General features: G+C 56.4%; 3 protein-coding genes across 5 annotated transcripts; 2 read left to right on the top strand and 1 right to left on the bottom strand.

Annotated features, from left to right (window-relative positions):
- The first annotated feature begins 2791 nt into the window (after positions 1–2791).
- LOC137481341 (adhesion G-protein coupled receptor G1-like) lies at positions 2792–14946 on the top strand. Its single transcript, XM_068203045.1, has 14 exons — positions 2792–2933; positions 8074–8157; positions 8662–9087; positions 9562–9685; positions 9767–9914; positions 9998–10126; positions 10346–10462; positions 11011–11056; positions 11411–11511; positions 11595–11710; positions 12683–12957; positions 13567–13678; positions 13895–14163; positions 14309–14946. The coding sequence occupies exons 2-14, from the start codon at positions 8118–8120 to the stop codon at positions 14413–14415; spliced, it is 2010 nt and encodes a 669-aa protein (XP_068059146.1). The 5' UTR covers positions 2792–2933; positions 8074–8117; the 3' UTR covers positions 14416–14946.
- A 145-nt stretch (positions 14947–15091) lies between these two features.
- On the top strand, positions 15092–21275 carry ADGRG3 (adhesion G protein-coupled receptor G3). Of its 2 annotated transcripts, XM_068203047.1 has the most exons (11): positions 15092–16553; positions 16634–16742; positions 17301–17441; positions 17530–17652; positions 17735–17774; positions 17855–17955; positions 18434–18546; positions 18697–18980; positions 19267–19360; positions 19766–20052; positions 20486–21275. In XM_068203047.1, exons 1-11 carry the CDS (start codon positions 16471–16473, stop codon positions 20599–20601), a joined length of 1491 nt encoding a protein of 496 aa, XP_068059148.1. In that variant the 5' UTR covers positions 15092–16470; the 3' UTR covers positions 20602–21275. The 2 variants fall into 2 exon arrangements, with proteins under 2 accessions (XP_068059148.1, XP_068059149.1); XM_068203048.1 differs by lacking the exons at positions 17735–17774; positions 17855–17955.
- Positions 21276–21755: 480 nt separating this feature from the next.
- LOC137481346 (uromodulin-like) lies at positions 21756–26486 on the bottom strand. Of its 2 annotated transcripts, XM_068203057.1 has the most exons (9): positions 26456–26486; positions 25614–25680; positions 24939–25106; positions 24137–24342; positions 23444–23604; positions 23001–23246; positions 22671–22830; positions 22248–22392; positions 21756–21909 (listed from the first exon to the last, which is right to left on the bottom strand). In XM_068203057.1, exons 1-9 carry the CDS (start codon positions 26456–26458, stop codon positions 21809–21811), a joined length of 1257 nt encoding a protein of 418 aa, XP_068059158.1. In that variant the 5' UTR covers positions 26459–26486; the 3' UTR covers positions 21756–21808. The 2 variants fall into 2 exon arrangements, with proteins under 2 accessions (XP_068059158.1, XP_068059157.1); XM_068203056.1 differs by lacking the exon at positions 26456–26486 and having other exon boundaries at positions 25614–25797.
- Between the last annotated feature and the right edge of the window lie 871 nt (positions 26487–27357).

The following is a 27357-nucleotide window of genomic DNA, read 5'->3' on the forward strand; positions in this document are numbered from 1 at the left end:
GGTTTATTTGCAAAGCCGAGCCTAAACAAATAATCCGGGTTTGTTGCTGTGCCTACGGGTTCGGGTTTTACTGCCCTGGCACCTGCTGTGTCGCTGTTACCGTTGAGGGAGAAATCCCGACGTGGGGTGGGGTGGACCCGCCTCCCCACCGGATGCTTTTCCAGGAGGAAGGCTGAGGAAAGTGGAGCAGCAGCAAAGGGGGAGCACAAGGACCCGCAGCCGCTCAAATGTAGCTGAGGCACTCCCCTAGGATCACCAACCTCCGAGATTGCCAAGGCTGTCCTGGCATTGCTCACCAGACTTGGATGAGAGATCTAGGGGCATCCCCTCCCACCAGCCCCCTTCTGCTTCCTCATCCTCATCCTCCGCCATCCACCACAGCCGGGCTGAGCCCTGTTTATGGTAGAAACACCCAAGAGGCTTTGAGTGGGTCTGGGCACCCTGGCACCGCTGGGCAGTGGGGCCGGCAGCACCTGGCAGTGGGGCTGGCACCGCCCTCGGCTGCAGACGGTGCCAGGGCTCCCCTGCCCACGCTTGTCTCCCTTGTTTGGCAGCAGCCTGGTGCGACGTGCCCTCTCCTGCCGGAGTCTGCCCATCCCCTCGCCACGCCGCCGTGATCTGCTGGCACGCTGCCTCCCGCCCGCCGCCGGAGCCTTGAGGAGCTTTTAGGAAGATTTAGGGCTTTTAGAGGATTTGGGAAGTCTTCGGGTTCTTTTGGAGCTTTTCGAGCTTTTAGGAAAATGAAAGGGTTTTAGGAACTTTAGGGCCTTTTGGGAACTTTTGGGGATTTTAGGAACTTTTAAGAGGTTTAGAAACTCTGAGGGCTTTTAGTAAATTTCAGGGCTTTTAGGAACTTTAAGGATATTCAGGAACTTTAAGGGCTTATGAGGGTTTGGGACTTTTAGGATGTTGTAGGATTTTCGGGACATTTTAGGGCTTTAGGAGCTTTCAGGATCTTTTAGGACTTTCAGGAACTTTAAGCATATTTAGGAGTTTTAATGGATTTAGGAGCTCTTAGGACTCTTAAGAAGTTGTATGGCTTTCATAGGAATTCCCCAGTTTAAGCAATAAACCCTTATCAGGCCGAGCCCAAGGGCAAATGTCCCTTCCAAGAGACAACACAAGGATTTCCTCCCTCTTCGTGCTCAGGCAGTGTCTTTGAAGGTCTGTCGATTTACAGATAATCCCGACAACACCAGCAAGTGCAGGCGTTGACCTAAAAATAACTCCTGATAGCATGGAATGCAGACAAAAGACTCTTTGTTCCTCGAACAGCAGCAAAAAGTCCTTTCCTCGCTGGTCCGAGGGGTCTGCACCTAATTCCCCTCTCCAGGAGAGCCTAATCCTGGTTTTAGCTGAGTTATTCCCAGGAGGTGGATTTATGGCGTTTCCCCAAGGAGCCGGTCGGGATGACCCGCAGTGGGAGGCTTGGCTCACCGCGATGCTCCCGCGGCTCTGGCTGCTTGAGCGTGCGTTTCAGAGCTCGCCCAGCTCCCCGAGGCGTGGGGACGGCCGGACTTCAAAGGCAGCTCTGTTAGCCACGGTCCGGCCGCTTTAGCCACGGTCTGGCCACGTGAGCCGCTTCCCATGGGAGCCTTGTCCCGTGGCAGCCAAGGGAAACCGGGGGCTTGGAACTGGAAATTAAACCAAGCAGTGGGGTGATGCAAACGTGCGGGATGTCCTCTGCTCCAGGGATCCCAAAGCAGCCATGGCACCTATGGTGGCACAAACCTTGTGGATCAAGGTCCATCACCTTTCCGGCTGGAGGGGGGAGTTGTTTCCGCCCTTCCCCCTGCAGAAAGAAAAGTCTCATTCAAGCCATTGAAAATATCTGCAAGAGCAACTATTTACCCAGGGCACTTCCCGGAGCTCTCCCCCCCGCCCTGCTCCCTGCGTCTCGGCTTTCCCCAGCCCGGCTGTTTCCCGGGGCACACACAAAGGGCTGGGTGCAGGCGCTGCTTGGCAGCGGCTTTACCCGCTCCACCAGCGCTGCCTCGACGCTTCCAGCCCCAGCCCCCACGGAGGGCCAGGGTGCCCATCTCCAGCCTTGGGATGGGTGGAGGGGGCTCTGCAGTCGCACCCAGGCTTTGCAGCCCACATCCCAGCCCACCTGCTCCAGGGGAGTGCTGTGTATCCCTCTCCTGGAATCTGGGCTCCTTGCCCTGCTCCTTTCCTCCCTCACACCCTACGGGGAGCGGGACAGGGGTCACCGGGACACTCCGTCCCGGCTGCTTTCCCATTAATTGTTATTTTTTAATCCCGTTGGCAGTCAGGCGTGCAGCCTGCTGGCTCCGGCTCCTCCGGCCCGGCCCACCGCTGGACGCCCGCCAGCCCGCAGCTGAAGGGCGACGGGACACGGCACGCCCGGCTGTCCCCAGCCGAGGTCCCCCAGCCCACCGTGGTGCCGGTGCCGGTGCCGGCCGGGCGGGGGGACGCAGCCCGGTGCTCCCAGCCGGGGCTCGCTGGGCAGGTGCCGTGACCGAGGGCAGTGGCCCCGCAGCCTCCGCAGCGATCTCGGAGGGTTTCGCCGGGGGAACGGGGTGGGGCCGCTGGTCCCGGGATACCGCTCTGAGCCGAGCCGGGCTGCGAGGCGCTGAGCCGTGCCGTGCCCAGCCGAACCGAACCGGGCCGAGCAGAACCGGGCAGGTGCCGTGACCGACGGCGGTGACCTCGCGGCTCCCGCAGAGATCGCGGGGGTCTCGGAGGGGTCGCTGCGGGGGGAACAGTGCCGGTACCGCCCCGCTGAGTCACCGCCCGCCGGCGGGACGGGGCGGGGCGCTGCTCCGGACACCGCGCCGAGCGAGCCGGGCTGCGAGGTGTGGAGTGGTGCTGAGCCGAGCCGAGCCGAGCCGTGCCGAGCCGAGCCAGCCCAGCCGAGCGGAGCCGGGCGGTGCCGCCCGTGCCGGGCCGTGCCGAGCCCGCCCCGACTCCAGGTAGGGGAACAACGGGGAGCGGCTGAGCTGGGGACGAGGGAGGATCGATGTCCGCCGCGGGGGTCCCAGAGGCCGCGTTGAGGGGCGTTTGCCCGGCACCGGGAGCCGAGGGGATGCTGCGGCACTCCGGGCGCGGGCAGAGCGGCGGGACAGGAGTGAAGAGGGTGGGCGTCAGCCGGGGCTGGGGCAGCCCAGGCGGCTGCGGGGCTCCGCGCGGACGGTGGCAGCGGGCAGCGCCCCGGCTTGCTCGGGCAGGGAGCAGCCTGGAGGGATGGGAGGAGGGGTCTCTGTGGGGGGCTTGAGCAGCACCCCGGTCCGGGTGCGGGGGCTCAGCGGTGGCTGTGATGCGTCCGGCTGGGCAGGGCCCGGGGATTCTGCTCGTGGCCATGGTGCCAGTTATCTGTGAAACCAACCTTCATCCCTGCTCCATGGGACTCGCACTCGCCTGCCCCGGAGCCAGGCTGGATTCCTGGGCCATGGAGCCACAAAGACCCCTGAGCTGTTCGGGACCGGCTGCTCAGGGCTGCTGCCAGCGGCAGAGATGAGCTCCACGAAGCCCCGGCCGTCGGCCGGTGTGTGGCCATTGCTTGCCACTTGATGGGAACCACCAGCACACCCCATTCCTTCCTCTCCTCCCTCCCGGCGGAGGGTGCAGCATCCCGTGGGATCGCTGGCATGTCTCGACAGGGTGATCTCCCTTCCCTAAAATGCCTTTTGGGGGGATTCCTCCTGCAACATCCCAGTTTGCTGCTGCCGGTTCTGGCATGTCGGTGCAGGATATGGGATGCAGGATGCTTTGGGGTGGTCTCTACCCAGTGTCTGTGCTGCCCCTCCAGAGAGACCAGTAAAACTCAGTGAGACCAGCTGGAGAATTGAAATGAAGTCTCCTGGAATAACCTCCTGGCAGCAAGTCCGAATGGCTGTTGTGGAGGGAAGGCAGCCAAAGCTCATTTCATGGTCTGAGGGCTGCAGTAACCCTCCCACCCCCCACCCCCCCACAAGCTCCACCACCAGCGGGGAGCCAGGAGTGTTTCGGAGATGGGGCGGGGGGGCAAATCCTTTGAGCCTGGGACTGCAGCCACAGTAGGGTTTGCCGTGTCCCTTGCTGGGTTCACAGCTCCCATGTGAATTAAGCCAAGGACTGAAAATGCTGCATACTTGGTTGCAGTCCAGCTCTTAATCCTGCGGCCTGGGGGCTGCTATTTGCAGAGTAACAGGTTTGCAAGCAACTGTGTGCTGCCTGAACGGGGATCCCTGGGGTTGGCCATCCCTGCACCTTGCGGTGGCACCCGTGTGTGCAGGGTCAGGGCTGTGTGGTTTACAGACAGCAGGCTGGGTCACTCCCAGCGTGCCAATGTCTGCACGGGACCAGCTGGGCACAGCCTGCCGGCGCCTGTTTTTCAGGAGCACTTGGACTCACCAACTCCTTTCCCATCAGCTCACCCAACAGCTGGGGTTTGGCAGGACTCCGGGAGGCCCACAGTCTGTTACCTGGCTCCTTGGGTGCTGCAGACTTTGCCCTCACTAGGCTCCAGCACCTTGTTTTCTGTGCCAAATAGCTGGGAACCTGATCTGGGGTGGTCCTGAGCTACTTTGCACTGCTCTGCCCCTCCCTTCCCTGGCACCTGCAGCACAGGCAGGCAACGAGGACCTTGCTCATGTCAATGGGGATAAGACCTGGGAGTGGACAGGGTGTTTTGGGAGCCATTTGAAACCCAAGGGAGTGGTTAGAAGGGGGATGTGCAGGAGGAGAAACGGGGTTTCTTTCAAAGAAGACTGTGTGATGGGAGTGTGTGGCAGGGACAACTGTCTGTACCCCTGTGGCCAGAGATGTCCTTGCACTGCATTGTCACTGTGTCACGTCAGCCTCTGTCCCGTGTAGGTGTACCTGGTCCTTTGCAGAGTGTGTGTGGCTGCTGCTGAAGCCACAAGGCTTCGCGTGTCGCTGAGCCAGGTGCTGTATTGCCCTGGCACTGGAGGAAGTGCTGGGTTAGTTCACTGTGATACTTCTGTTTGTGGTGTTTTTTAGGAAATTGAAATTTTTAAAAAAATTTTGAATGTCAAGACCCAGCTCTAAGCAAACGCTCCGTCTCAGGAGCCCCAGGCATTGGCAGGCATCTGTGCCAGCCTCCCTTTGGTTCTCCCCACTCCTTTGTGGGAAGGGACGGCTGCCAGTGGCTGGCAAAGAACAGATCTGGCAGGGAGTTGTGCCGTTCCCGACGGAATCACCATCAGATCTGGTTTCATCCTGCTGGCAAGACCCATCTTGAAGGTGCTGGCTGTTCTGTGCAGTGCCACGGCCCGGGAAAAGCTGCAGCACCCCATGGCACAGCTTGGCACCGCCAGGCTGCTGGCACAGTGCAGCTGCCCCTCGACTCCTTGGGCCTTAGCCAACGTGCCCGGTCGGCCCGGCCGCCCACCGGTGCCGGGAATCACATGCCAATGCCATGAATAACGAGTGGCTGGCCCCGCGGGCACGCACCACTGCCCAAGGACAAGGGCACTTTGTGAAGCTCTGAGATACTGACACTGGGACATCCCTGTGCAGGGGGACCCCCATGGGGTCCTCACATCCTTGGACAGCTGCAGACCCAGGGGACATTGTTTTTGGTCCCTACGATGAGGGGCTGGTTGTGCAAAGCTGTTTTGCATCTCCAGGAGCCCGTCCTGGCTTGCCTCTCTGTGCCACAGTTTCCTCATCATGCTGCTGAGTCCCTGCCTGAGTAACCAGCTGCGGTGACGAGGTTCAGACTCATTCACATCTCGAGGAACAGAGCGTCACTTTCCTAACGGACCTGGAAGGAAAACAGATAAAAGCTCCTGGATCTCCCTGCTTCCGCTGTTTGTTTGAGTCATCAGAGCATCTTCCCTTCTTCTTGGGAAAAACGTCATATCCAAAAGCCACATGCCACCTCCAAAAACTTAAATGCCCGCTGCCAAGTCACCCAGAAAGCACTAAGGTGGAAGTAAACACCAGGCTTTTTGTTTGTGGGGTTTTTAGTCTTTTTTCCCCCCATTCATCTAAGGTTTAGAGACCTCAATATAATGCTTTAGCTTTTCTTTCCAAGACCAGTACCTTAATGGCGATGGGAAGAATTAGTGCCCAGGAATAAGCCTCCCTCTCTGCTGATAAGGGAGCCTGCTCCAAGCTGTGCATCCCTGGCAGAGTGTCTGCCACCTCTTTGTACATAATCTGGTTGATTTTGAGGCCAAGCCAGGAATTTTTCCCCACTGCCATCCGGGTATGGGAAGATGACGAGGCAGGATTCAGCCCTGACGAGAACTCAGCCCATCCGGCTACCTTTGCTGTGCTCATTGCCAGCGTGGATGGAAGCCATGGTTTCTCACTGTGAAACCATTTTCAGGGGATTTTCTCTTGCTATTGTTTAGCTCAGGAAACAGCAATCAGAGTCGGGGTGAGCAGGACTATACAGGGCTCAGAGGGGAAATACCGGCTCCCCCACCCTCCTTCCCACAGGGATTTCTGGTCCCAGTTGAGTAATGGCTGAAAGGAGCTGATCCTCTCCTCCAACCACCCCAATAAAACCGTAAAGATGTCAGCATAGTGGGATGGGCTGAAGCCTCATTAGGATTCTGCATTCCCCATCCAGAGGCGATGCTTTATTGGCCTGCCAGCTCTGTGCTGCCTCAACATGGTTGGTATTCACATGAAGCTCCATTGCTTTTAAGTGATCCAGGTGTTTTCCATCACCAACAGCATTTTGCCACCCCAGGTCCGTGTTTTTTGGATATACATGCAAGATTCCTACGTGTGTGGCAAGGCACTGGGGTGCCAGCCCCATCCAAATCCATTTACTCCTGCCAAGTCATGCCTGTGCCATACCCTCCCAGTTCACACTGGGAGACCTCGTTAGTGTCCCTTAGTTACAGCCACAGCAGCAGGTTAATTAACAACCCGAAGCCCCAGTGTTCTGATGATAAATTACCACAAGAAACAGACGGGGAAGGATGCAGAGTGGGCTGTACACCCGTGCAGGATCTGTTCTGGCTAGAGAAACTTCCAGACAAAGCCTGTGCTGCTGAGAGAAATCTGCTAATGAATTGTTAAGCATCTGATGACCCTTAAGCATCTGGGAGAGCTCATAAGCCTTTGCAGGTGATGCTGCTTGGTGCCCTGGCACCAACTCACAGCAAACAAACCAGGAATTGGCTGCTTGGTGGGTTTTGAGGGGGTGTTTGAGAGCAGTGCAGAAGTGGTGTGCAGCAGTGGCCAACGGTGCTGGCTTCACTTTGGGCATTGACAAGTGTTGGGCTGGGCCAGCTGCTCTGGCAGCCCCCACCAATGCTGTCCCACGCTGGGGGGGCTCCTGCTGGTTGCCAGACCCTGGCAGGGTGTGTCCCATGGTTGAAGTGACAGCAGGGTGAGGAGGAAGTGACACTTGGTCAGTTTGTGGCAGAAAGCACAACAAGAAGGCTGTATGTGCAAAGGCTGTGTCTGAGTGAGCACAGGGGTATGGCAGCACTTGAGGGTGCTCAGTGCTGGCCTGGGTGTAGGTCACAGAAACCCTTTCTTGTGCAAAGACAAAGAAAAGGGTGGTGTAGCAGAGTTCTAGATGAAGGGATGGGCAAAGGGGCTGTGCAGGATGTGGTCCAGCTGGTTGTGAGCAGCAGATTTGGGCAGCCATGGCTGCTGTGCTGGCATTGCCAGGATGTGCCTGGGAGAGCCTGTTTCTGCAGGCTGAAATGATGGAGTGGTTTGCAATGTGCCCAGCTCCTCAGCTAATCTGCAGGAGCTGAAAGCATCCAATAAAATAATTTCAGGGCTGGCGAATTAGGAAACCACAGTTTCCTTCTGTTCCTGTCATTTATGATAACAAGTCAGGGTGTTAACTGAGATGTGGGGCTGAGAGCGGAAGAGGGGACCCCTCCTTTGGTTGCAGTGGTGGGGCACCCTCTCCATGCTAAGAGCTCAGGGGCTTCCAGCCTCTGCCATCCTTCCAGCCCACAGCCAGCTTGGATGCCCAGTGGTCCTGGCTCCTCCTGGAGGCAGAGGCAACAGGGAGCTGGCTGTGACACCAGCTGGTGTCCCACTTGAACAGCCTTTGCTCTCCATCCCTGTCCTCATGACACGGGGGATACTCAAATACTCATGTTGCCCCTTCCCTTTGTACCCTTTCAGGCTCTGCTGTCTCCTTGAAGGCCAAGCCAAAGTAGGTGCCCAGGATGAAGGTCCTCTTCCTGCTCCTTCTCTTCCTCCACCAAGGTAGACTGTCCAGCCTTGGGATGCTGAGCTGGGTTTGGGCTGCTGGGAGTAACTGGCAGCACCAAAACATTGGCTGGGGGACACCATGAGATGTATGCAACCAAAGTTTCCACAGAAGTAAAACATCTCATAGGATGATGTGCCTCTGGTGGTTCTCCTGGGTAGAATGTGTCCTTTCCAGGAAAAGGAGATGGCCTCCATCCATCCCTTCTGGGAATGGACAGGTCCCTTTTCAGTGTCTGCTGATGTGGGTGGTGGCACATGGGAGAGAGTATCCCTGAAAGATAGGAGGTCCTGCTGCCCGAAGGGCCCTGGCAGATCCTTGCAGCATGGCTGTGACACTGGGGATGTGGCTGGTGTCACCCAGCCTGTAGGACAGGGTTGGGATAACTGGGGTGGAGAGCCTGGCATGCCATGTGTGACAGCTGCTGCAGGGCTGCAGTGTTTGCAGGGCTGGCTGTCCCTGCAGCTGATCCGCTGTCTCTGTGTGCTTGTACAATGCAGGGGTGGGAGCCAATGGCCACAGGGAAGAGGATTTTCGTTTCTGTGGTGACCGAAACCAGACCCAGAAGAGCTCTGTCATCTACGGGTACAACCCCACCAACATCTCCATCGAGAACACGGCCCAGGCACTGAGGATAAAAGGGCCTGTTTTGCCAAACAGGGGAAACTCTTACGACAAGTACAGCTTGGCCCCCACCTTGGGCAGGTACCGCTTCTGCATCTACTGGTTTGAGTCCAACAGGACCCTGCGGCTGGTGTATGGGAAGCAGAGCATCTCCCTGGGTGGGAACTCATCCAGCAGCATCCCTCTGGGACAGGAGAGTCAGGAGACTGAAAGAACCAGAGCCGACATCTTCAATGTGTCCTACATCATAAAGGGCGGGAAGAACACCTCCCTGGATGCTAATGCTGTTTACGTCTTCTCTGGTAAATGCAACTTAATGCCATTTTAAGGAAATTAAAGGGTTGTTTAGTCCCCAGCCTGTTCCCTAGTCATCATCAGAGCACTGGTTGTTTCCCAGTGTATGGTTTAGCCTGGAGATATGAAAATAGGTGATTGAAGGGGATGTAGGTTTTCTTGAAGCAGCCCAAAGACAGGCCTGGTACCCAGCATCCCTAAAGGTGGAGATTTTCGAAATGCTGCCTAAAATCCCAGAAAACAGAGGTCTTTGCAGTGGTTTCTCAGGCTCCAGTCTACACCATGAAGTTCACATGGCCTCAGTGGGAGCTGAGTTGTGAGTGGCAGGAAAGCCCTGTGGGTTGGGATCACTGTCAGCTTTCCCAGCTTGGGATCACCTTGAAGCCCTCTGCTTTCTGTTCCCACCAGGGCTCTGCCAATTAGTTTGGGGCATAAGGAAGCCAGTTCTACCCATGCATTTCATGGCGTTTCCTTTCCACCAGCCTCTCCAGGAAGCATGCCTGTCTGGAAGCAGGATGTGGAGAAGCAGCTCACTGCCTTGGACAACCTCATTGCCCAGCCCCTGGCAGCAGCCACGGGAGCCACGGAGCGGCAGAGGCTCCGGCGGTGAGTTCCCAGCTCGCCCCACTCCTGCTGCTGCCGACGCATGCCCACTGCATCCAGCTCACTGTGCCCTTTCCCCAACAGCAAACTTGGCGAGCTGGAGAAGATGCTGGCCAAGGTGGAGCTGGAAGGGCAGAACCAGACCTTTGGGGAGGCCACTGTGCATGTGACCATCCTGAGGGTCCAGCCCAGTCCGGCTCCTCAGCACCTGACATTGGCTCCCCAGAGAGAGGTGGGTCCTGGAAAGTCTGCCCTAGTGCTCTCGGCCCATCATGCTCTCTCTCAACCTCTTTCCTGATGAGTCTTTCTTGGCAGGAGAGTGGAGAGGTCCAGAGATTCACAGTGGACCTGCCAAGCAGCCTGTTCATGATGGTGAAGGAGAGGGAGGAGGTGGTGGAGCACAGGGTGCTCCTCATGGACATCAACAGGCAGACCATGTTCCAGGTAATGCCCACGTGAATGGCATGCTGGGTGTCCCATGCTACTGGGCTGCAGGGGTGTCACCAGACCAGGGTGCTGGTGCTCACTGGGAGAAGATGCTTCAAAGATGAGCTAAAAGCTTGATGGGTAAAGTCATGGGATCTTCTTCTTGGGCACTCTCATCTACTTCACACCTGGCTGCCCTCCCTGCTCACACTGCCACTGCCTCCTCTTCTCCATCAGGATGAAAACAGCAGCCACGTCCTGGGTGACAAGGTAGTCAGCATCTCCCTGGTGGACACAGTGGTGGCCAACCTCTCCGACCCAGTGGTCCTCACTTTCTTCCATGACCAGCTGCCGGTAGGTGGGGAAACAGCCTCACAGAAACTGATCCCACCAGGAATGGAGGGGGAAGGAGGGCTCAGCCCCTGCCACCTTAGGGTGGGGTCGCAATCCAGCAGGTCCATGCCCAAGGCCAGCCTGTGCAGGGTCTGCTGTATCTTCTGGGGCTGTATCACAATCATGGCTTGAATGTGTGCACTGGTGGTGGCACTGCCTTCCCCTCTCCAGGAGATGCCTCATGGCAGATGTGTCACATCCAGCACTGTCACCAGAGCTGGGGCACACTGTGTTAGCAGCCCTTGGCTCATTCATGGCTCTGTCAGGTGCCTGCTCAAAGCTGAACCCTTTGTTTGGAAAAGAGGATCTGGAAGGAGGTATCTGCTCCATCAGTTGTTAACAGAGTGGTCTGTGCCTGGAGCCCACTCCCATCATAGGGGGAGCCTGGTTTATCCAAGTCGTAGTTTGTCTCCTGAGACCATATTGTCTCCCGCCCCTATCAAAAGTGCTGGGCTGGCACCAAACCCGCAGCTGCATCCTGACCAGGGCCTGTGGTTTTGTTGTTGCAGAGGAACGTGACCCCACTGTGCGTCTTCTGGCAGGAGGACACCTCTGGTGAGTGCCCCTGCCCTTGGGTGTGAAGTCAGGCTCTTTTCCCAAGGTACCACAGCCCCACCAGCAGGGTGAAGGTTGCTCTGCACCTCCCTTCCTCGCTCCGTCTCCGTAAGCTATTCCCACAGGGCTGATGTCAGTTTTTTCCCTCCAGAGCTAGCCTAAGAGCTTTCCCCTTCCCTAGGGATGGGTTTCTGTGCTGAGGGGGCTATTTGAGTATGTGTGCTTGGCCTAGGACAAGCTGGGACCCCCCACTCTTGTTCTCCCTCTTTCCATGGATACCTTGCCCTGAAGATCCTTTAGCCCATGGCAGAGGTTCCTGCTGCTCACCAGATGCTCTCCCTTTCTCTTGCACAGCCAGTTCTGGGAGCTGGGACAGCTATGGGTGTACCACAGTGACAGGGAGCAGCCAGACAGAGTGCAGGTGCAACCACCTCACCTACTTTGCTGTGCTCATGGTGGGTAGCACCTTCCCTCAGATCCCTCACATAATTCCCAGTGGTGCTTTTCCTCACCATCTCTCATTCCTCCTCCTCCTCAGGTATCCTCTCCAGAGATCACCTCTGTGCACAGGAATTACCTGAGTATCATAACCTACATTGGCTGCCTGATCTCAGCTTTGGCATCCATTTGCACCATCTTCTTCCTCTACTTCAGGTACAGTCTGATGGTTCACCCCACACTCCCTGTCTGTCCCTGGCCATGAACCCCTGGGTGGGCACAAGCTCTCCAAGCAGTTGGTGGCCTGGATAGAAGCATCGTGAAGGAGCCTTGTTTGAAGAAAGCAGAGTTCTCCTGTCCAGGATCCACCCTCTTGGACAGGTCTCCTGCAGAGTGCTCAGAAACACCATCTCTTTTCAATGATTTTGGGAAATCTTCTTGGTTGTTATGGATGCAGCAAGCAGAAGTCTGCAAAGATCTTTTCAAGGACCTAGAGGAGAATATGAGTGTCTTTTCCTGAGTCATGTCACTGATCCTAAGTGGATGATTCAGACCTGAAATCTTAGAATCATAAAAATATAGAATGGTTTGGGTTGGAAGGGACTGAAAGATCATTCATTTCCAAACCCCCTGCCATGGGCAGGGATACCTTCCACTGCACCAGGCTGCTCAGAACTCAATGCAACCTGGCCTTGAACAATTCCAGGGATGGGGTATCCACAACTTCTCTTGCCAACCTGTTCCAGGGCCTCACCACCCTCATAGGGAAGAATTTCTTCTGAATATCTAAACTAAACCTGCCCTCCGATTGAAGCCATTCCCCCTTGTCCTGCCACTCCATGCCCTTTTTCAATGTCCCTTTCCAGCTCTCTTTAGGCACTGGAAGGTGCTTTAAGGTCTCTCTGAAGCCTTCTCCAGGCTGCACAAACCAAACTCACTCAGCCCATCTCCACAGGAAAAGTGCTTCAGCCCTCTGAGCATCTTCAATGCAGGGTCAGCTGCAGGGGGCTGATTTGCACCTGGGATGAGTGGTCCCACCTGTGGGGTTGGTCTCAGTTCCTGGCACTACCAAAGAGTCTCCTTGCTCTTCTGCTGGGGCAAGTTGCCCATGCAGGGCTGTGGGGTGTTGTGGGCACCACTGGTGCTGGCCAGGCACGGTGGTGAGTTCTGCTCCCTTTGATTCTCCAGAAGCAAACAGCGAGACCAGATCACGAGCATGCACATCCACATGAACCTGCTGGCCGCCATCTTCCTCCTGGACATCACCTTCCTCATCTCTGAGCACTTGGCTGCCAGCAGCAGCGAGGCCATCTGCAGAGCTGGGGGGCTGTTTCTGCACTTTTCACTCCTGAGCTGCCTCACCTGGATGGGCATTGAGGGCTACAACCTCTACCGGCTTGTGATCGAAGTCTTCAACGCCTACCATGACCACTTCCTCCTCAAGCTCTGCCTGGTTGGCTGGGGTGAGCATGGACGAGGCAGAGACTCCCTGAGGGCACGGGGTGGAGGGGCACTTGGGTAGGTCTTTCCCACTGGATACGATGCCTGGATGGGGATGGAGACACAGCTGTGGGGGAGCAGCTGTCAAGAGCCTTGGTGGAGATGGAGACTTGAAGGCTGAGAGCAGAAGCTGGTGCTAAAGCAAGGGTGGGTCATCTTGGGGGATCTCCCAGCAATGGAGACCTGTGAAAGCCACCACTTGGGATCTTTAAATCGTAGTAGGATCCTTTCCTTCTGAAAGAAACATCCGGGACAGCCCAGGGCTGGATGCAGGAAGCGCCCATGCTTCTCTGTCATGCTCTGGGCTGGAGGTCATGGCAGGAAGATCTTATGATCTTTTATGGCCTCAAGCTCCACATCCCTGGGAGGTCCCAGCTGGGGTCAGCACAGCACTGCTTCCTCCCTGGCTGGGGCTTATGCCAGGTGCCCTTGCTGTGTGTTCCATCCCGGGTTTCCCTTTGTGGGGGAGGTTGGCTTGTGCTCTGTGCAGGGAGAAAGGGCCAGCAAGTCCTTCCAGAAGATCCAAAGGCCAGGGAGTAGGGCAGCCACTTCACTCTGCTCTTTCCACTCAGGACTCCCGTTCTTCTGCGTGATGATGATCCTCCTGGCTAGCTGGACGAGCTACGGCCCCCTCTCCATTCCCATCTATGAATCCGTTGATGGCAGAACCACCAACGCAACCATGTAAGCCGTGGGAGATGGGTTACCTGGTCTCTGGTCGTAGGTAAAGTCAGCTGCCTAAACCTTCACCATGGCCTGGGGCTTTTCTGGGGTTTTGTGCCAGGAGGATCCCTTCCCTGGGTGCTGGGCTGGCACCCTGCTTCTGTGCTTCTCCCAGCCCCTCCTTGTGACCCCGTGGGCGGACACAGTGTAAACCTCTGCCCTTTCTCCTCCCTCCAGATGCTGGATCACGAGCCCCCTGGTCCATAACACCGTGAACCTGGGTTTCTTCAGCCTGGTGTTCCTCTTTAACTCAGTCATGCTGGGGGCCATGGTACGGGAGATCCTCCGGCAGAACAAAAAAGGTCACAAGCTCAAGCATGTCCTGGCCCTCTTTGGGCTCAGCATCCTGCTGGGCATCCCCTGGGCACTGATCTTCTTCTCCTTCACCTCTGGTGTGTTCTGCCTTGTCTCCCTCTACATCTTCACCATCATCAACTCCCTCCAAGGTCAGCCTGTGACTCAGGATTTTCATGGGGTGTTGGCGGGGTGGTGATGGTGTGCAAGAGGAGCTCTGGCAGGCTGGGTGGCTCATTCTCAGCTGTGGTTTGTCCCTCAAGGGAGCTCACCCATGCTTCCTCTCCCCTCTGCCAGGTTTCCTCATCTTCCTCTGGTACTGGACCATGGTGCTGCAAGCGAGGAAGTCCCCTGACTCTCAGAGCAGCTCTGACAGTGCCAAGCTGCAGCCCAGCAGCAGCTGAGCCCTGTGGTGGCCGTGCTGTGCCAGAGCTCCCCATGCCAAGGACGGCCACAAGAAGGACCACACCATCTGCTTTGCTACTGCACTTGCCCTGTAGCGCCACGAGGAGCCCAGGGACCCACAGCGGGGCCAGCCACCCCCCTCTGCTGGCCCCCTCCCCAGTTTTCTCATCCTGACTGGCTTGGCACCCTTGGGGCAGGAGGCAAGGAGGGAGGAATGCTTACTTGGGCAGTGGGGGCTGTAAAGAGTGGAAGGGGCAGGGACAGGGTCCCCAGTGCCTTTGGATGTCCTCTCCCACATCCTGAGGCCAGGAGTAATGGGTGGGAAAGGCCCAGTTTTCAGCCCTTGCTGATGGTCACCATGAGGGTCCTTCTCCAGGGAAGACAGAATGACTCTGCCCCTGCCACACTCTCAGGCAGCTGAAATAATCTATTTTTGTTATTTTGTTGAATGTCTGTTTTTGGGTGATGTAGGAGTTCGGTGAGCATGCCTGCACACCAGACTTTTGCCCATTAAAGTTGTTCCTCTCGGAGTGTGGCTCACTGGAGTCTCTGCTCGCTGCATTGGTGGGCTCTTCGATGGGATCCATCTCTCATCTGGGTTATCCCATTGCCGGGGCAGGACCCAGCATTTCACCCTGTAGGATCCTGCTGAGGATAGTGGGACTGATAATGGTGCTCCTGGCAGAGCACTGGCTGCCTGGTGCCGTTGGGGTTATGGAGGGAGGTACCATGGCTTGGGAAGTCTCCAGGGACTGTCACTATCCAGTAGAAAGGGAGGCTGGTGGAGGTTGGGGATCTGAAGAGGGAGACATCAAAGGATGGGAATCATCCCCTCCGTGGCTGTGGGGCCAGGCAGAATCTGGCTGTCCTGGCTGTGCCTCTTACAAACACAGCACCACATTTCCCATCCCACCATTCCCCTTCCAGCTGGTTGTGGATCATCCCCCTCCATCCAGCTTCCAGCATCCAGCTGGGGCATGGGCACCTTGCCAGGAAGGGGATGTTTCATCCTGGAGGCTTGTAGAGATGCCCAGTTTAGGATGAGGATGCTCCAGCACCTGCTGGGCTGGTTAGGGCCATCAACCCCTTGGCAGGAGTGTGGGGAGAAAGGGAAAGCAAAAAGCCCTGAGTTGGTCACGGGAAGGAGCCACGGCGGAAACACTGCAGCTCTGGCAGTTGTTGCTGTTGCTGTGAGCTGGGACAGGAGGTCACTTGCCAGCCCACAGGAAGGCGTGAGGGCTTCCCATAAGGTAAATGAGAAACGCCTCTTGCCTCAGAAGTGGCCACAAGCCCTGGGGGAACCTGGGGAGGAGCAGAGCTGCTGGGACAAGGGGAACAGAGTGAGGTGGGATGGTCAGGGGCAGCCAGGAGACCTCACAAAGTGGCATGAACTTGTTCCTGGGCACTGTCCTGCTGCTCCTGCTGCTGCCTGGTGAGTGGCATCCTTAGCACATGGGGTGCATGGGCTTTGTGGGAAGGTTTTCCCATGGGAAGGTGTTCACCAAAAGACCATGTGGGGATTTCATCTTGAAACGTGGACAGGCCAGAGGGAAGCATCCCCACTGGGATGTGCAAAGGTGAGCAGAGCTGGGGGCTTTGTTGCTGGGGGCTTTTTTAAAACCTGGGATCAGCAATCCAGAGTCTCCTTTGTGAGCCACTCTGGCACGCCGGCTTTGTCCTCACCACCTCCAATCGCTGTCCAGGTGTTTTTGAAGCCCACATAACTGCAGGACTGTCCTTTAAAACCTGGCGGCTGCCAGACTCTCCTGCCTTCTCTTCCCCTTTCCCTCTGGACAGAGGGAGGGCTGACCCTAGATTTTGGTGTTTTCCCCTCTTTCTCCACATCCTCCTCTTCCAGATGTTGCCGAAGGACAGGACAGCTGTTCCGGTGAGTGGTCTCCTCCCATTCCTACCCTTGCTCCCAGTGCCCCCCCAGTGCTGTGGTGCCCAGTGGTCACCTGCTCCCACCCTCCCCAGACCTGCATCGGGGTGATCAGCACCGTGAGTGCTGCAACGTGCTGGTGGAGCAGCAGAACCCAGGCAACAGCACTGGCATGCTCCACTTGTCCCAGCAGTGCCTGGAGCTGTGGCGCTCTGAGAGCCGCGCTTGTGCCTGCCTGAGGGAGCGCTGGTTCAGGTAGTGGCAGGGGTGGCCATGACAGGGTTTGTGGGCTCAGTCCCCACATCCACCTGTCCCACAGCCCCCTTGTCCCACAGGCTGCTGCAGTCGGGGCGGCACAGTTGGCTGGCTGGGCTCAAGACTCTGCTCTTCAACGTCAGCAGGGCTGTCACCCGTGACGTCCTCATCACCTTCTCCCCCACAGCGGTGAGATGTGCCCCTCCTTCTCCCTTGCTTGGAAGGTCCCACACCTTCCAAGCATCCCTCAGCCCCTGCCCCAGGGCTTGGTGTGCCCTGCTGTGCTCTTCCTCCTGCCTGTGGGGTTGCATCACGGACCCACATCAATTTCAAAATGCCTTGGCAAGGAGTCACGTGAAGTGGTGCTTGGGAGGAAAGAGCCCTCCCCAAGGAGCCATCCCAGCAGACCAGGTGGTCAGGGGGAGTGTGAGGTAGGAAAGGAGGAGAGACATGTGTGACCTTGTGCCTCCTGCCCACCCAGAGGCTCTCCCAGGCTCTGGATGTCCCAGGGGACCACGTGTGGGTGATGGTGGGTAGAGAATCTGCTGGGTCCCACTTCCAGCTCCACCCCCATGGATGCTGGGTGCTGGGAATGAAGTTCTTCCCTTCTGCCCTCAGGGCTCTGCCGATGTTGCTGAGCAAACCCAGCTGGGCAGGGCTGAATTCGTGCCTGGAGCAAGATTGGTGGGATCTGAACCTAGATGTGACCCGGCAGCAGCAACCTCCTACTGCTGTTCTCTGCCGCAGGGCCCCAGCAGGCTGAACGCCACAGAGAAAGGGAAGGCAGGTAAAATCCACATCCCCAGGAAGATATTCCAGTCCCTGAGCAGCCAAACAGTGCGTGTGGTGGTGACAGTCCTCAATATCCAGCAGCTTGGCATGTTCAAGGTACAGGCTGGCATTGCCAGCATCCTTCCTGCTGCCACCAGCACCTGCTACCCACCAGCTCAGCTCTTGCAGCGTTTCCCCTTCACAGGAAGTCAACCAGACAGCGCAGGTCTTGGACAACACCGTGGTGGGCATCACGGTGGGAGAGAGCAGCATCTCGGGGCTGCAGGAGCCCGTGCAGCTCACGTTCGCCCACAGGGAGCTGCCCCGAGTAAGTCAGCCCTGCCTGCCCTCCCCTCCCCTCCAGTGCCCCTCCCCGGGGCAGAGGCTGATGCTGCTCTCCCCCACTGCAGGGCATCACCCCGCGATGCGTCTTCTGGGATGCCAGCAAAGGTGCGCCCTGCTCGGGGCAGGTGTGGGGCGGGCACAGGCGCTGTACCGGCACTCACAGCGCTCCCCTGTGCCTGTTGCAGGGCAGGCAGGAGGCTGGCGCAGCAGTGGATGTGTCACGCAGCCCGGGGACAAGGGGACAGTCTGCTCCTGTGACCATCTCACCTTCTTCACCCTCCTCCTGGTGACGATCCCACTTCCTGCAGCTCCTGCTTGTGCCCGGGCACTGCTGCCTGCCCATTTTGTGGCCCCTTGGGTGTCATGAGTAGCCACACAGGGACAATTGTAGCTGTTCTCGGGCAAGCCAAGGTCCCCAAAACAAGCCCAGCCCCAGCTCAGGAGGACAACAGCACGTCAGATGAGCAGGGAAGGCTGGAAAAGGGCCCAGCTTTGTGCAAGATCTAGCAGAACAAGGCTTGAGGTCCCAGATCCTGGTGGAGACTCAAAGGAGGGTGCTCCTGGTAGTCCACCCACACCTCACCCCACCTCAGAGCATCTGCTCTGAGCCACCACTGCCCTGTTTCCCCTGAAGATCTTCTGGGGGCTGGTATGGGGTCTCTGCAGCAGCCCACTGGGGTTATCCGCCCGTGGCTTTGGTACCTGCAGTCAGCTTTTCTAGGCTGTCCAGGGCCTGTCTAATCCAACATCTGCATGTTTGGCAGAACCCAGCTCTGGATGGCTCCACAGCAAAAGCTTTGATGGCTGTTGCCACCGCTGGCTGTGGGGTAGCCATGGCTTTCTCCATCTTCACCATGGCCTTCTGCATCTTTGTAAGGTGGGACGTGCCAGCAGCCCCGGGGGGGCTTGCCAGGCTGGGAGAGATGTGAGGCAGTGCCAGTGCCTCTGCATGGACCTGCTGGGCTACAGCACGAGGCCCTGCTCACCTGTGACCCCTGCCTTTCCTGGTCCCTGTGGGGACACTCAGGTGCAGGTTCAGGTTTGAGGAGACCGTCCGCACCAACCTGGGGCTGCACGTGAACCTCGTGGGCAGCCTGTTCCTCCTCAACCTGGCCTTCCTGCTCAACAGTGGGCTCTCTGGCAGGACCCACCCAAGGACCTGTGGGGTCCTGGGGGGGCTCACCCACTACTGCCTGCTCTGCTGCTTCACCTGGACGGCGCTGGAGGGCTGCCAGCTCTACCTCCTCTTTGTCAAGGTCCTCGGCATCTACATCCACCACTACCTGGCAAAGCTGTGCCTGGTTGGCTGGGGTGAGCAGCCTGGATGGGAAATGGGGGGTGAGAGGGGCAGTGGGAGGTTTGGATTGGATATTAGGGAAAATTTCTTCACTGAAAGGGTGGTTAGGTACTGGAACAGGGTGCCCTGGGCAGTGGTGGAGTTACCATCCCTGGAAGTGTTCAAAAGATGTGTGGATGTGGCACTTGGGGACATGATTTAGTGGTGACTGTGGCAGTGCTGAGTTAATGGCTGGACTTGATGATCTTAGAGGTCTTTTCCAACCTAAACAATTCTGTGATTGTGTCTCCCTTCTTCCAGGCTTCCCTGTTCTCGTGGTGGGAGTGGCAGGAGCTATTGGCAGCTATGGAGAATACAGCATCCAGACCATGGACCACCAGGTCATAGCCCACCTGTGCGTGTGCCACTGCCCACAGGGCTCAGGTGGCCCTTTGGCACAGGGAGGGGTAGCTCAGAACTGCCAGGAGCGCAGCGGTCAGCGATTGCACCCATCTGGTTTGGCTTTGCACCATGCTTCTGCTTCCGCTTCCTTAATTATGATTGCAACACATCAGCCACCCCCAGCTCTCATGCTGAGCCTCCTCAGTCACACCTGCAGCCCTGCAGGTCGTGGAGGGATGTCCAAGGTCCACCTGGAGCTTGTCCAGGCTCCCTCCCAGCTGAGCAACACGAGGGCAGCGGATACCCAGCATTGTCCCCCTGCTTCACCCTGGCCTTGCAAAATCCCACCAGGGGAAGGCTCCCATGGGTGCTGCTGAGGCTTGCAGGGCTGCTGGAGGCACCATGGTTCTCTTTTCAGATGCTGGATCACTTCCAAACATCTTCTGGTCCACTACATCACCAACTGTGGTTACTTTGGCCTCATCTTCCTCTTCAACATGGCTGTCTTCGGGGTGGTGACCCAGAAGAGCTGCAGCTTGCAGGGCACTGGGGCAGTGCAGGGATACCATAAGCCCTGGAAGGTGGCTCTGGTGGCAGCAGGGCTCTTCTGCCTGCTGGGAGCCACTTGGGCCCTGGTGTTCCTCACCTATGGCATCTCCTCCACAGTTGTGCTCTACCTCTTCACCATCCTCAACTCTCTCCAAGGTCAGCACTTACTATGAGCTGGGTTCCCTGGGCTTGCGTGGAGAAGATGGAGGAGGCAGAAAGCAGCCTTGCTGTGGGTTGACAAGGGATCCCAAGGCACCAGTGTCTTCCCAGGACTGTCATACCTTTCCTTTTGTCAGGGCACATCAAGCAGGAGGTCCTAACCACCAGCATGGAGCTGCTCATGGCTCTCAATTACATCCACTCCACACATGGTGGTTTTCCTCCAAGAAAGACATTCCTTAGCAGAGGACTAGGGACATTATCCACTCAGGGCATGTCCCAGCCAAATGGTTCATGTGAAGGAGGGGGAGAGGCAGGGAGCTGAGGGAATCCCCTGGAAGCTGAAGAAAAGTGCCATTAGCATCCTGGCAAGATGCTTCCTATTGTGTCCTGCTGCTGCTGCTGAGTGTTTGTCTTCCTTTCCCTGCAGGAATCTTCATATTCATCTGGTTGGTTGTCCTCTACTACCCAAAGACAAAGGAGACCACTGGTTCCCTCTCCTACATCATCAGACATGACAAAAACACCACAACCTCCCAGGACTAGCTCCTGGCTGGACCAGCTCCTGGCTGGACCTCTCTCCCTGCCTGCACCTGCATCCACTGAGAGCGATCCTGGCAGATGCAGCTTCCTCACAGGGGGAGAGATCAGCTAACAGTGCTGCAGTTTACCCTTCAGTGGGCATGATCCACCTCAGCAGGGCTCTTTTCTTTCCCTTTCATTCCTGGTGGGCTGCCCTGGGCAAGGAGCTCCAGAGATGATGCTTCTGCGAAGTCGCTCCAGGCTGCAGCTCCATGGTCTTGAGATGCCCCTGATCTCGATCCCCAGGGGACAAGGAGGAAGCTCACAAAGCACCTGCCTTCAGCCACGATGGAGCCATCACCCTCTTTGCTAGAGGTGGCTTCTGGTGCTGAACCAGCCCAGCAGTGTTTCCTGACACTGGAGGGAGAGGATTGATTTGCTGCAGCCCAGATGTGGGAGGTTTGCATCTGGGAATCAGCAAAAAGGAGAGGAAACCCATGAGCTTCTTTGCCAAACATCTCCTTGCTCTCTGGCAGAGATCTGCTGTGTGTCCTTCCTGCTAAACAGCCTCTGGGGCCAGCAGCAATTCCCTCATGGACATGGTGCTCTAGCCAAAATGCACATACAGCCACCTTGCAGGGCAACTGCTGTCTTCTTCTGATCTGTGTTTTGGTATTAAACCCCTGCCAGCTGTCTGAGCACTGTGAATTTAGTCTTTAATACCTACATAATTGTTTGTTATTTGCTTAATATTAGGGATGCATCAATGGGAAAAGTCTTGCTGGCCATTTGCCACAAATGAAAAGAGAAATGTCATGAATGAAGGGAGAAATCACTATGGATGGGTGCACACAGAGACATGTGCATGCACAAAGCAGCTCTTTCTCTGCTAATGCTGCCTTTCAATGGCACAGAGCTATGCAAAGACCAGCTTTGGTAGGGCAGGTATCTAGAGTGGGGTACTTCCATCTCCCCACATGCCAGGGTGACTCTGTGGGGAAGAGGGAACCAGAAGGACTCTGCTATCCCTGGGTACATATTCTGGGTTTAGAGACTATGGGCCCGCAGGGGAGAAGGTCCAAGAGATGCTAGAGGGAACAGAAACCTTGTGATGCACCTCATCCTTCAAGCACTGTTTGCATCCAGCCATTACCCCCTTCCCCAAAACACCCATAAAGACACAGCAAGAGCCTCTCTGCTCCTGTCATGTTTATTGGGAAACAGTTGTTTCTTAAACCATTCGCCGCCCCACACTGACGGCCACAGCAGCCACAGCAAGCACGGCGAGCACACACAGCAGAATGAGGGCCCTGGAGAGCCACGGGCTGGGTCCTGCCAAAGAGGAGAGAGACTGGTTGTGTATCTGGGTCCCCTGAGCCAGCTCTGAGCCCTGGTGAGGCATCTCCTGACTGGGAATAGATTCAGGGAGGTCATCTCCTGTGACAGGCAGGAGCCACAGGAGCTGGGGGTACTTTGGGATTCTGAGGGCACTAACAGGACTTGGTCCTGTTAGTGCCACCTCAAATGGCTTCCAGCCACCCCTGCTGCCTACAGCTCAGCATGCATGCCTGCTCTGAGCCATGCCATAGGTGGGCTTGCCCCCAGCCCTGCTCCTGGACTGCTCCTTGGATCTCCTGGACTGACCTCGGTGCCCAGGAGGACATACATACCCGCTGGGTCCTGCTGGTCAGTGCTGGAATGATGGATCTCTCCTCCTGAGGAAGGAGCAGCCAGCAGGGGGATGGGCCCATAGGAGACAATCCTGTTGTAGTCATCTGCCAGTGCCCGCCTGCTCCTCCAGTGCCTGGGGCATTGCTGTCATGGAAGCCAAAGGAAGGGTGATGGGAGGGCAGGGGAGGGCACCCTGCACCTGGGCTGTCCTGTAGATCTCCCTTCCTTTCCCAGGGAAGAGGGAAAGGAGGTCTCTGGTGGGTTCAGGCCCCTGTACCTTTGGTGCTCAGGGCTCCTGATTCTGGAGGTGTTTATTCTGTGAGGCACCCAAAACCAGAGCAGAGCCCCTTCTCCAAGCAGAGCTAGTGAAGGGAGGTCCCACACCCACCCAGGGCACGGTGCAGACCAGCAAGGGAGCTCACCTTGGCACAGGGCTCTGGGCTATCAGGAACACAGAGCTGGACACGGCAGTGCAAGAACACCTCAGGGTAACCAACAAACTGAAACATCTGGAAGCTGAACTTGGCAGTAGTGCTCTCTCCAATGGCATTCAGATAGGTCACCGTCTCGTCATGGGGACACCTGGGACATGAGGGCTGGATCAGTGGGTGGCAAACAAGGTGGAGCATCCCAGCCTTGGATAACACATCCCACAGGGAATGGGTGAGCCCACCGGCTGAACAGGCTATTTCTGTCTAGTCCTTGACACACTGTGGTGCAAGGAGACGATGTGCTGGGGACACTCCACTCACCCTTGCTCAATGAGCTTGTGCTGCGTGTCCTGGTGCGGATCTGTGCTCGGCGTGGCCCAGCAGTCCAAAACACTCAGCAGGAAGTACTTGAGCTGGTGCTGCCCTTCCATCTTCAGCAGGACATAGAGTGTGTCCGTGAGGGGGACAGCCACACTTGGCAGGTGATAAGGCTCGAGGTAGGAGGGGGACTTGTAGAGTCTCATGCTGACGTTGAAATGTCCTTCTCTGACCACAATCTGTACCAGCCTGCGAGGAGAGGATAAGAGCTCACAAACAGAGCAAGGAGGTGGGAAGGACATGGCACAGGTGAAGCCACCAGTGTCTGGCATTGCTCTCAGAGCTCTCTAGGGCTCCCCAAGGCCTTTGCAAATTGTCTCACTGAATCTACTTCTCTCCAAGCTCAAAGACACCATGTCAGCAGCAAGGTGAAATGGGACACTCACTTGTCAACAGCAGTGAGAGCGAAGGGCAGTCTCACAACCTGCTCGTAGGCGTAGATGCAGGAGAAGTGCACCTCCAGCTGAAAACTGCGGGAGATCATGGCCCTGCGGGCCTCCTGCTCTGACTCAATGACGTTGGAGTACGAGACATGGGAGCTGTTTTGCTGGAACGACACAGAAATCAAGTCTCCCGACTGTGACTAAAGCCACACACAGAGCTGCAAATTCAGAAGGCACAGCTCAGCTATTGCTGCTCCAGGCCTGGATATCTGCTGGGCTTTCAGCCTGTGTCTGGGGGCTGCTGGCACAGGAGTCAGTAAGTGAGCACAGGTGAGCCCAGGGCTCTCCTGTGCAATGCAGAGCTCGAGCACCTTGTCTGCTCCCTTCCTGCTCCACGAAGCAAGTCAGGGACCAAGGGGACAGGGCTGCAGAGTTCACAGGATGTCTCCAGAAAACTGAGGGCTGTTACCAGCACACAATGAGACTTCCAAGCTCTCCTAAATAAGACAAAATGTGCTGCCAGCAGGGGTTTGGCAGAGGCAGAAGAGCCTTCTGACATCCTCAGGGGAAGACTTTCAAGGGGAATGAGAACTTTTCAGCACCCAGATATAAAAGAAAAAGCATTTTGGGTTGCCCTTTGCTATCCCACCTCACCATATCTGCTTCTCTCCTGGCTTTGGAGCTATGGATTCTCACCTGGATTACTGATCCACAGGCAGTGTGGTTTTCACCTGTAAGAGTGGCTGCAAAAAACAGCTCACCCTCTTCTTCCTTCTCTGAGACCTTGCATGCCTGGTTCTTCAAGTGCACAAGCTCCAGCGGGATTTTCAAGAGCTCAAACACCTCCTTCCTCACCATCATCTTCATGTGCTCTTCCTCACAGGCCAGCTTCAGTACCACATCTGGGGGAAAAAGCCATCTGCAATAGCAATAAGGGAGAGGCCTGAAGGAGCCCTAGGCCAGCTGGAGGGTGGCACAGTCCCACTGAGCTCAGCAGCCTCTCGTCCCAGCCTTGGTGCAGGCTGTAGGGCTCTTCAGAGATACTGGGCAGAAGACAGGCTGGTCCCTTTCGAGGGCTGTCCACACAACCCCCACAGTGTGTCTAGGGCACCAGAGGGACAGGGACTCTCTCCTTCAGAGGAAGAAGACAGAGTTTTTGGCCAGTGTCTTGAAGGGCCTTCACTGTATCTGTGCCAGGGTGCATATTGCTTGTTCTGAAACTGTGAGGCAGCTGTGCCCTGCAGCATGTCCTGCTACACCATGGCACAGCCAAGGAATTAAGGCTTTTGGGGAAGAAGAAAATGGCCTGTGGCTGGGTCTTGTACCAGCACGTAGCCAGGATATGGTTGTAGGGGTGTGGAATGCACCTGAACCAGGAGCTGGTACATGCTCCAGGGGTGGAAAGCAATGGTAACACCAGTGCACTGTGACCATCATCCTTCCCTCTGGTGCCCATGGACAGAGTGGGGAGGGCTCACCAGCATTCGCAGTGCCCTACCTTGGCAGAATTCCCCTGTGAAGCCTGGCTTGCAGCTGCAAACTGGTCTGTCCACAGTCACCTGGCACTGCCCCTGGTGCTGGCACGGGTTTGGCAGGCAGGCATCTGGGCTCCTCTTGACAAGCAAGGCAACCCCTGGCCTCAGGCCATGGGTGCTGGCCAGCTCACCTGCAGTAAAGGAAAGGCAAGAAAGATGAAATGCAGCAAGAATATCTCCCTGATGAGAGATTTGAGAACTCAACCCACAGCAGGAAGCTCTGCACAGCTCTCAAGGGCTGAGATCCTCGCCTAGAGCCAGAGCAGACACATCTGAGAAAGAACCTGCTTCCTCAGCTTGCTGGGAGGCTGTGAGACATCCTCAGCCTGGCTGTAATCTGGACCAGAGCTCGGGCCTGTCACTGTCACCAAGGAGCATGGTGGCACATTGCAGCACCTGTGCTTGTTTCCATGGCTTACACACCCTTTATGGCTGGGGTGGACAGCCTGCAGTTTCTGCCTATTTTGCTGGCTCCTGGACCCCAGTTCCTGCCTGAGCCCTATTCCCTTGTTCCTCCTTAACAGCCTTCAGCAGTGACCTGAAGGAGGAACTTGAACATGGATCAGGTGAAGGTCTGACCTTTCCTTTCCATACTACCCATCCATGACCCAGCAGGGACAGAGCACAGGGACACTCACTCTTGTTGCCTTCACAGCCAGCCAGGCAGAGCACAGAGAGCAGCAGCAAACATCTCACAATCCTTTCCTGGAAAAACAAGCAGATTCTGGAGAACTTGGATCTGTTATCACGCTCGCTGGAGATGTTTGCAGTCATTCAGAAAGGCTGAATCCTCAAGCATTGGTGCAATAATTTCTGTACTGTGTTTCCCAGGTTCCTTGGCCCAAAGTAATTTCCCACCCCAAAGGGCCACATCAACCTTCCCCCATTGGGCTAACACAGGGGTCAAACACTATCCAGAATTTAGGTAGCTATTCCAGAAAGGAGGTGGGAGAAACCAGCCCTGGAACCCAAAGGGATGTGCTGACAGTGGTAAAGCCACATTTCGGTGGGAATTTGAGTAAAGCTGCACAGCTGGGACATCAGTCTGGGCTCCTCAAAGAGGAAAGGAATCACCCTCTTCCCACTACAGCTCTTTTAAAGATTTAGGATTTGCAAAAGGATCCTCACTGTTCCCATAAATCATAACTATAACAAGGAGACAACAGGATAATAAAACAGATTCAAAGCTTTGAACACCTCTAAAATTAGTGGCAAGAAGACAATCCCTTCTGTTGATACAGATAATGCATTTCTTTAGGGAAATTATTGACACAGTACTGGATCAGTCCTGGACCCAGATACTCCTTATCAGAGATGTGGATGCAAGTCAGGCAGGACCGGTGGCTGGGCAATGCTCTGTCAGTGCTGAGAGCAGGGCACCCCTCACACAGCTCACCCATACCCCCTCCACTGACCCTGAGCAGCTCCTTGCTCACTGCAGCAATCCTGAGAGATCCCGCCTTGCTCTCCTCCCGCTTACCATTGCCAGGCTGCTCTCTGCTCCTCCATCCACCGCTGTCCGGGTTCCTTCCCCTCCGGGGTGGTCGGCACAGCCGGGGTTGCTCCGTGCCTCCCGCTGTGTGCCTTATATCGCCTTCTGACAGCTCATCCCTCTCCCCCACGCAAACACGCAGCCTTTGGGATTGCACAAGAGCCTGCTTAGCATCCCTCGGAGGCCAGGGAGGAAAGGACTCTGAAAGTCCATCCTGCGGCACGGATAGCCGTGCCAATGAGCCCACAGCTTGTGGATGCTGACCCAATTCACAGCCCTGACAGGGTCCCAAACAGGGAGTACCAGCAAAACCCTCCGGATTCTGGGTCTGGGTATCCAGCTGGTTTTGTGGTATCTATTTTTGATGCAGCAATAACAACAGATACCACCGCGGCACACATGAAGGCCAGATAACTTTGGGTGCTGAGTTCACACAGTTTTGGAACCACAACATATATAGAACTGCTGAGAAGTACTGGTGAGAGATGGAGGGTCCTACCCCACTTTGTTTCATAGAATACCAGATGTGAAATGCACCCGCAAGGATTGAGTCCGATGCCTGGCCCCTGCACAGGACCAGCAGTCCCACCCTCTGCCTCTCAGAGCATTGTCCAAATGTTTTTTGAACTCTGGCAAGCTTGGGGGCCCGTGACCACTTCCCTGGAGAGCCTGTTCCAGTGCCCAACCACCCTTTTGGGCAAGAACCTTTTTCCAATATCCAACCTAAACCCTTGCCCCCTGCCCTCAATACAGGTTGATGCCATTTGGGCAACAGTAACCAGCTGCAAACAGCATTAATCACTCAAAATTATGCTTCTTGATATATTTTGACTGCAGTCTGTGCATCCTCAAAGCTTTAATTGCTATGGTTCCCTCAACAGAGTGCCTAA

Source organism: Anomalospiza imberbis, chromosome 12 (assembly GCF_031753505.1).
Source record: "Anomalospiza imberbis isolate Cuckoo-Finch-1a 21T00152 chromosome 12, ASM3175350v1, whole genome shotgun sequence".
Classification (NCBI taxonomy): domain Eukaryota; kingdom Metazoa; phylum Chordata; class Aves; order Passeriformes; family Viduidae; genus Anomalospiza; species Anomalospiza imberbis.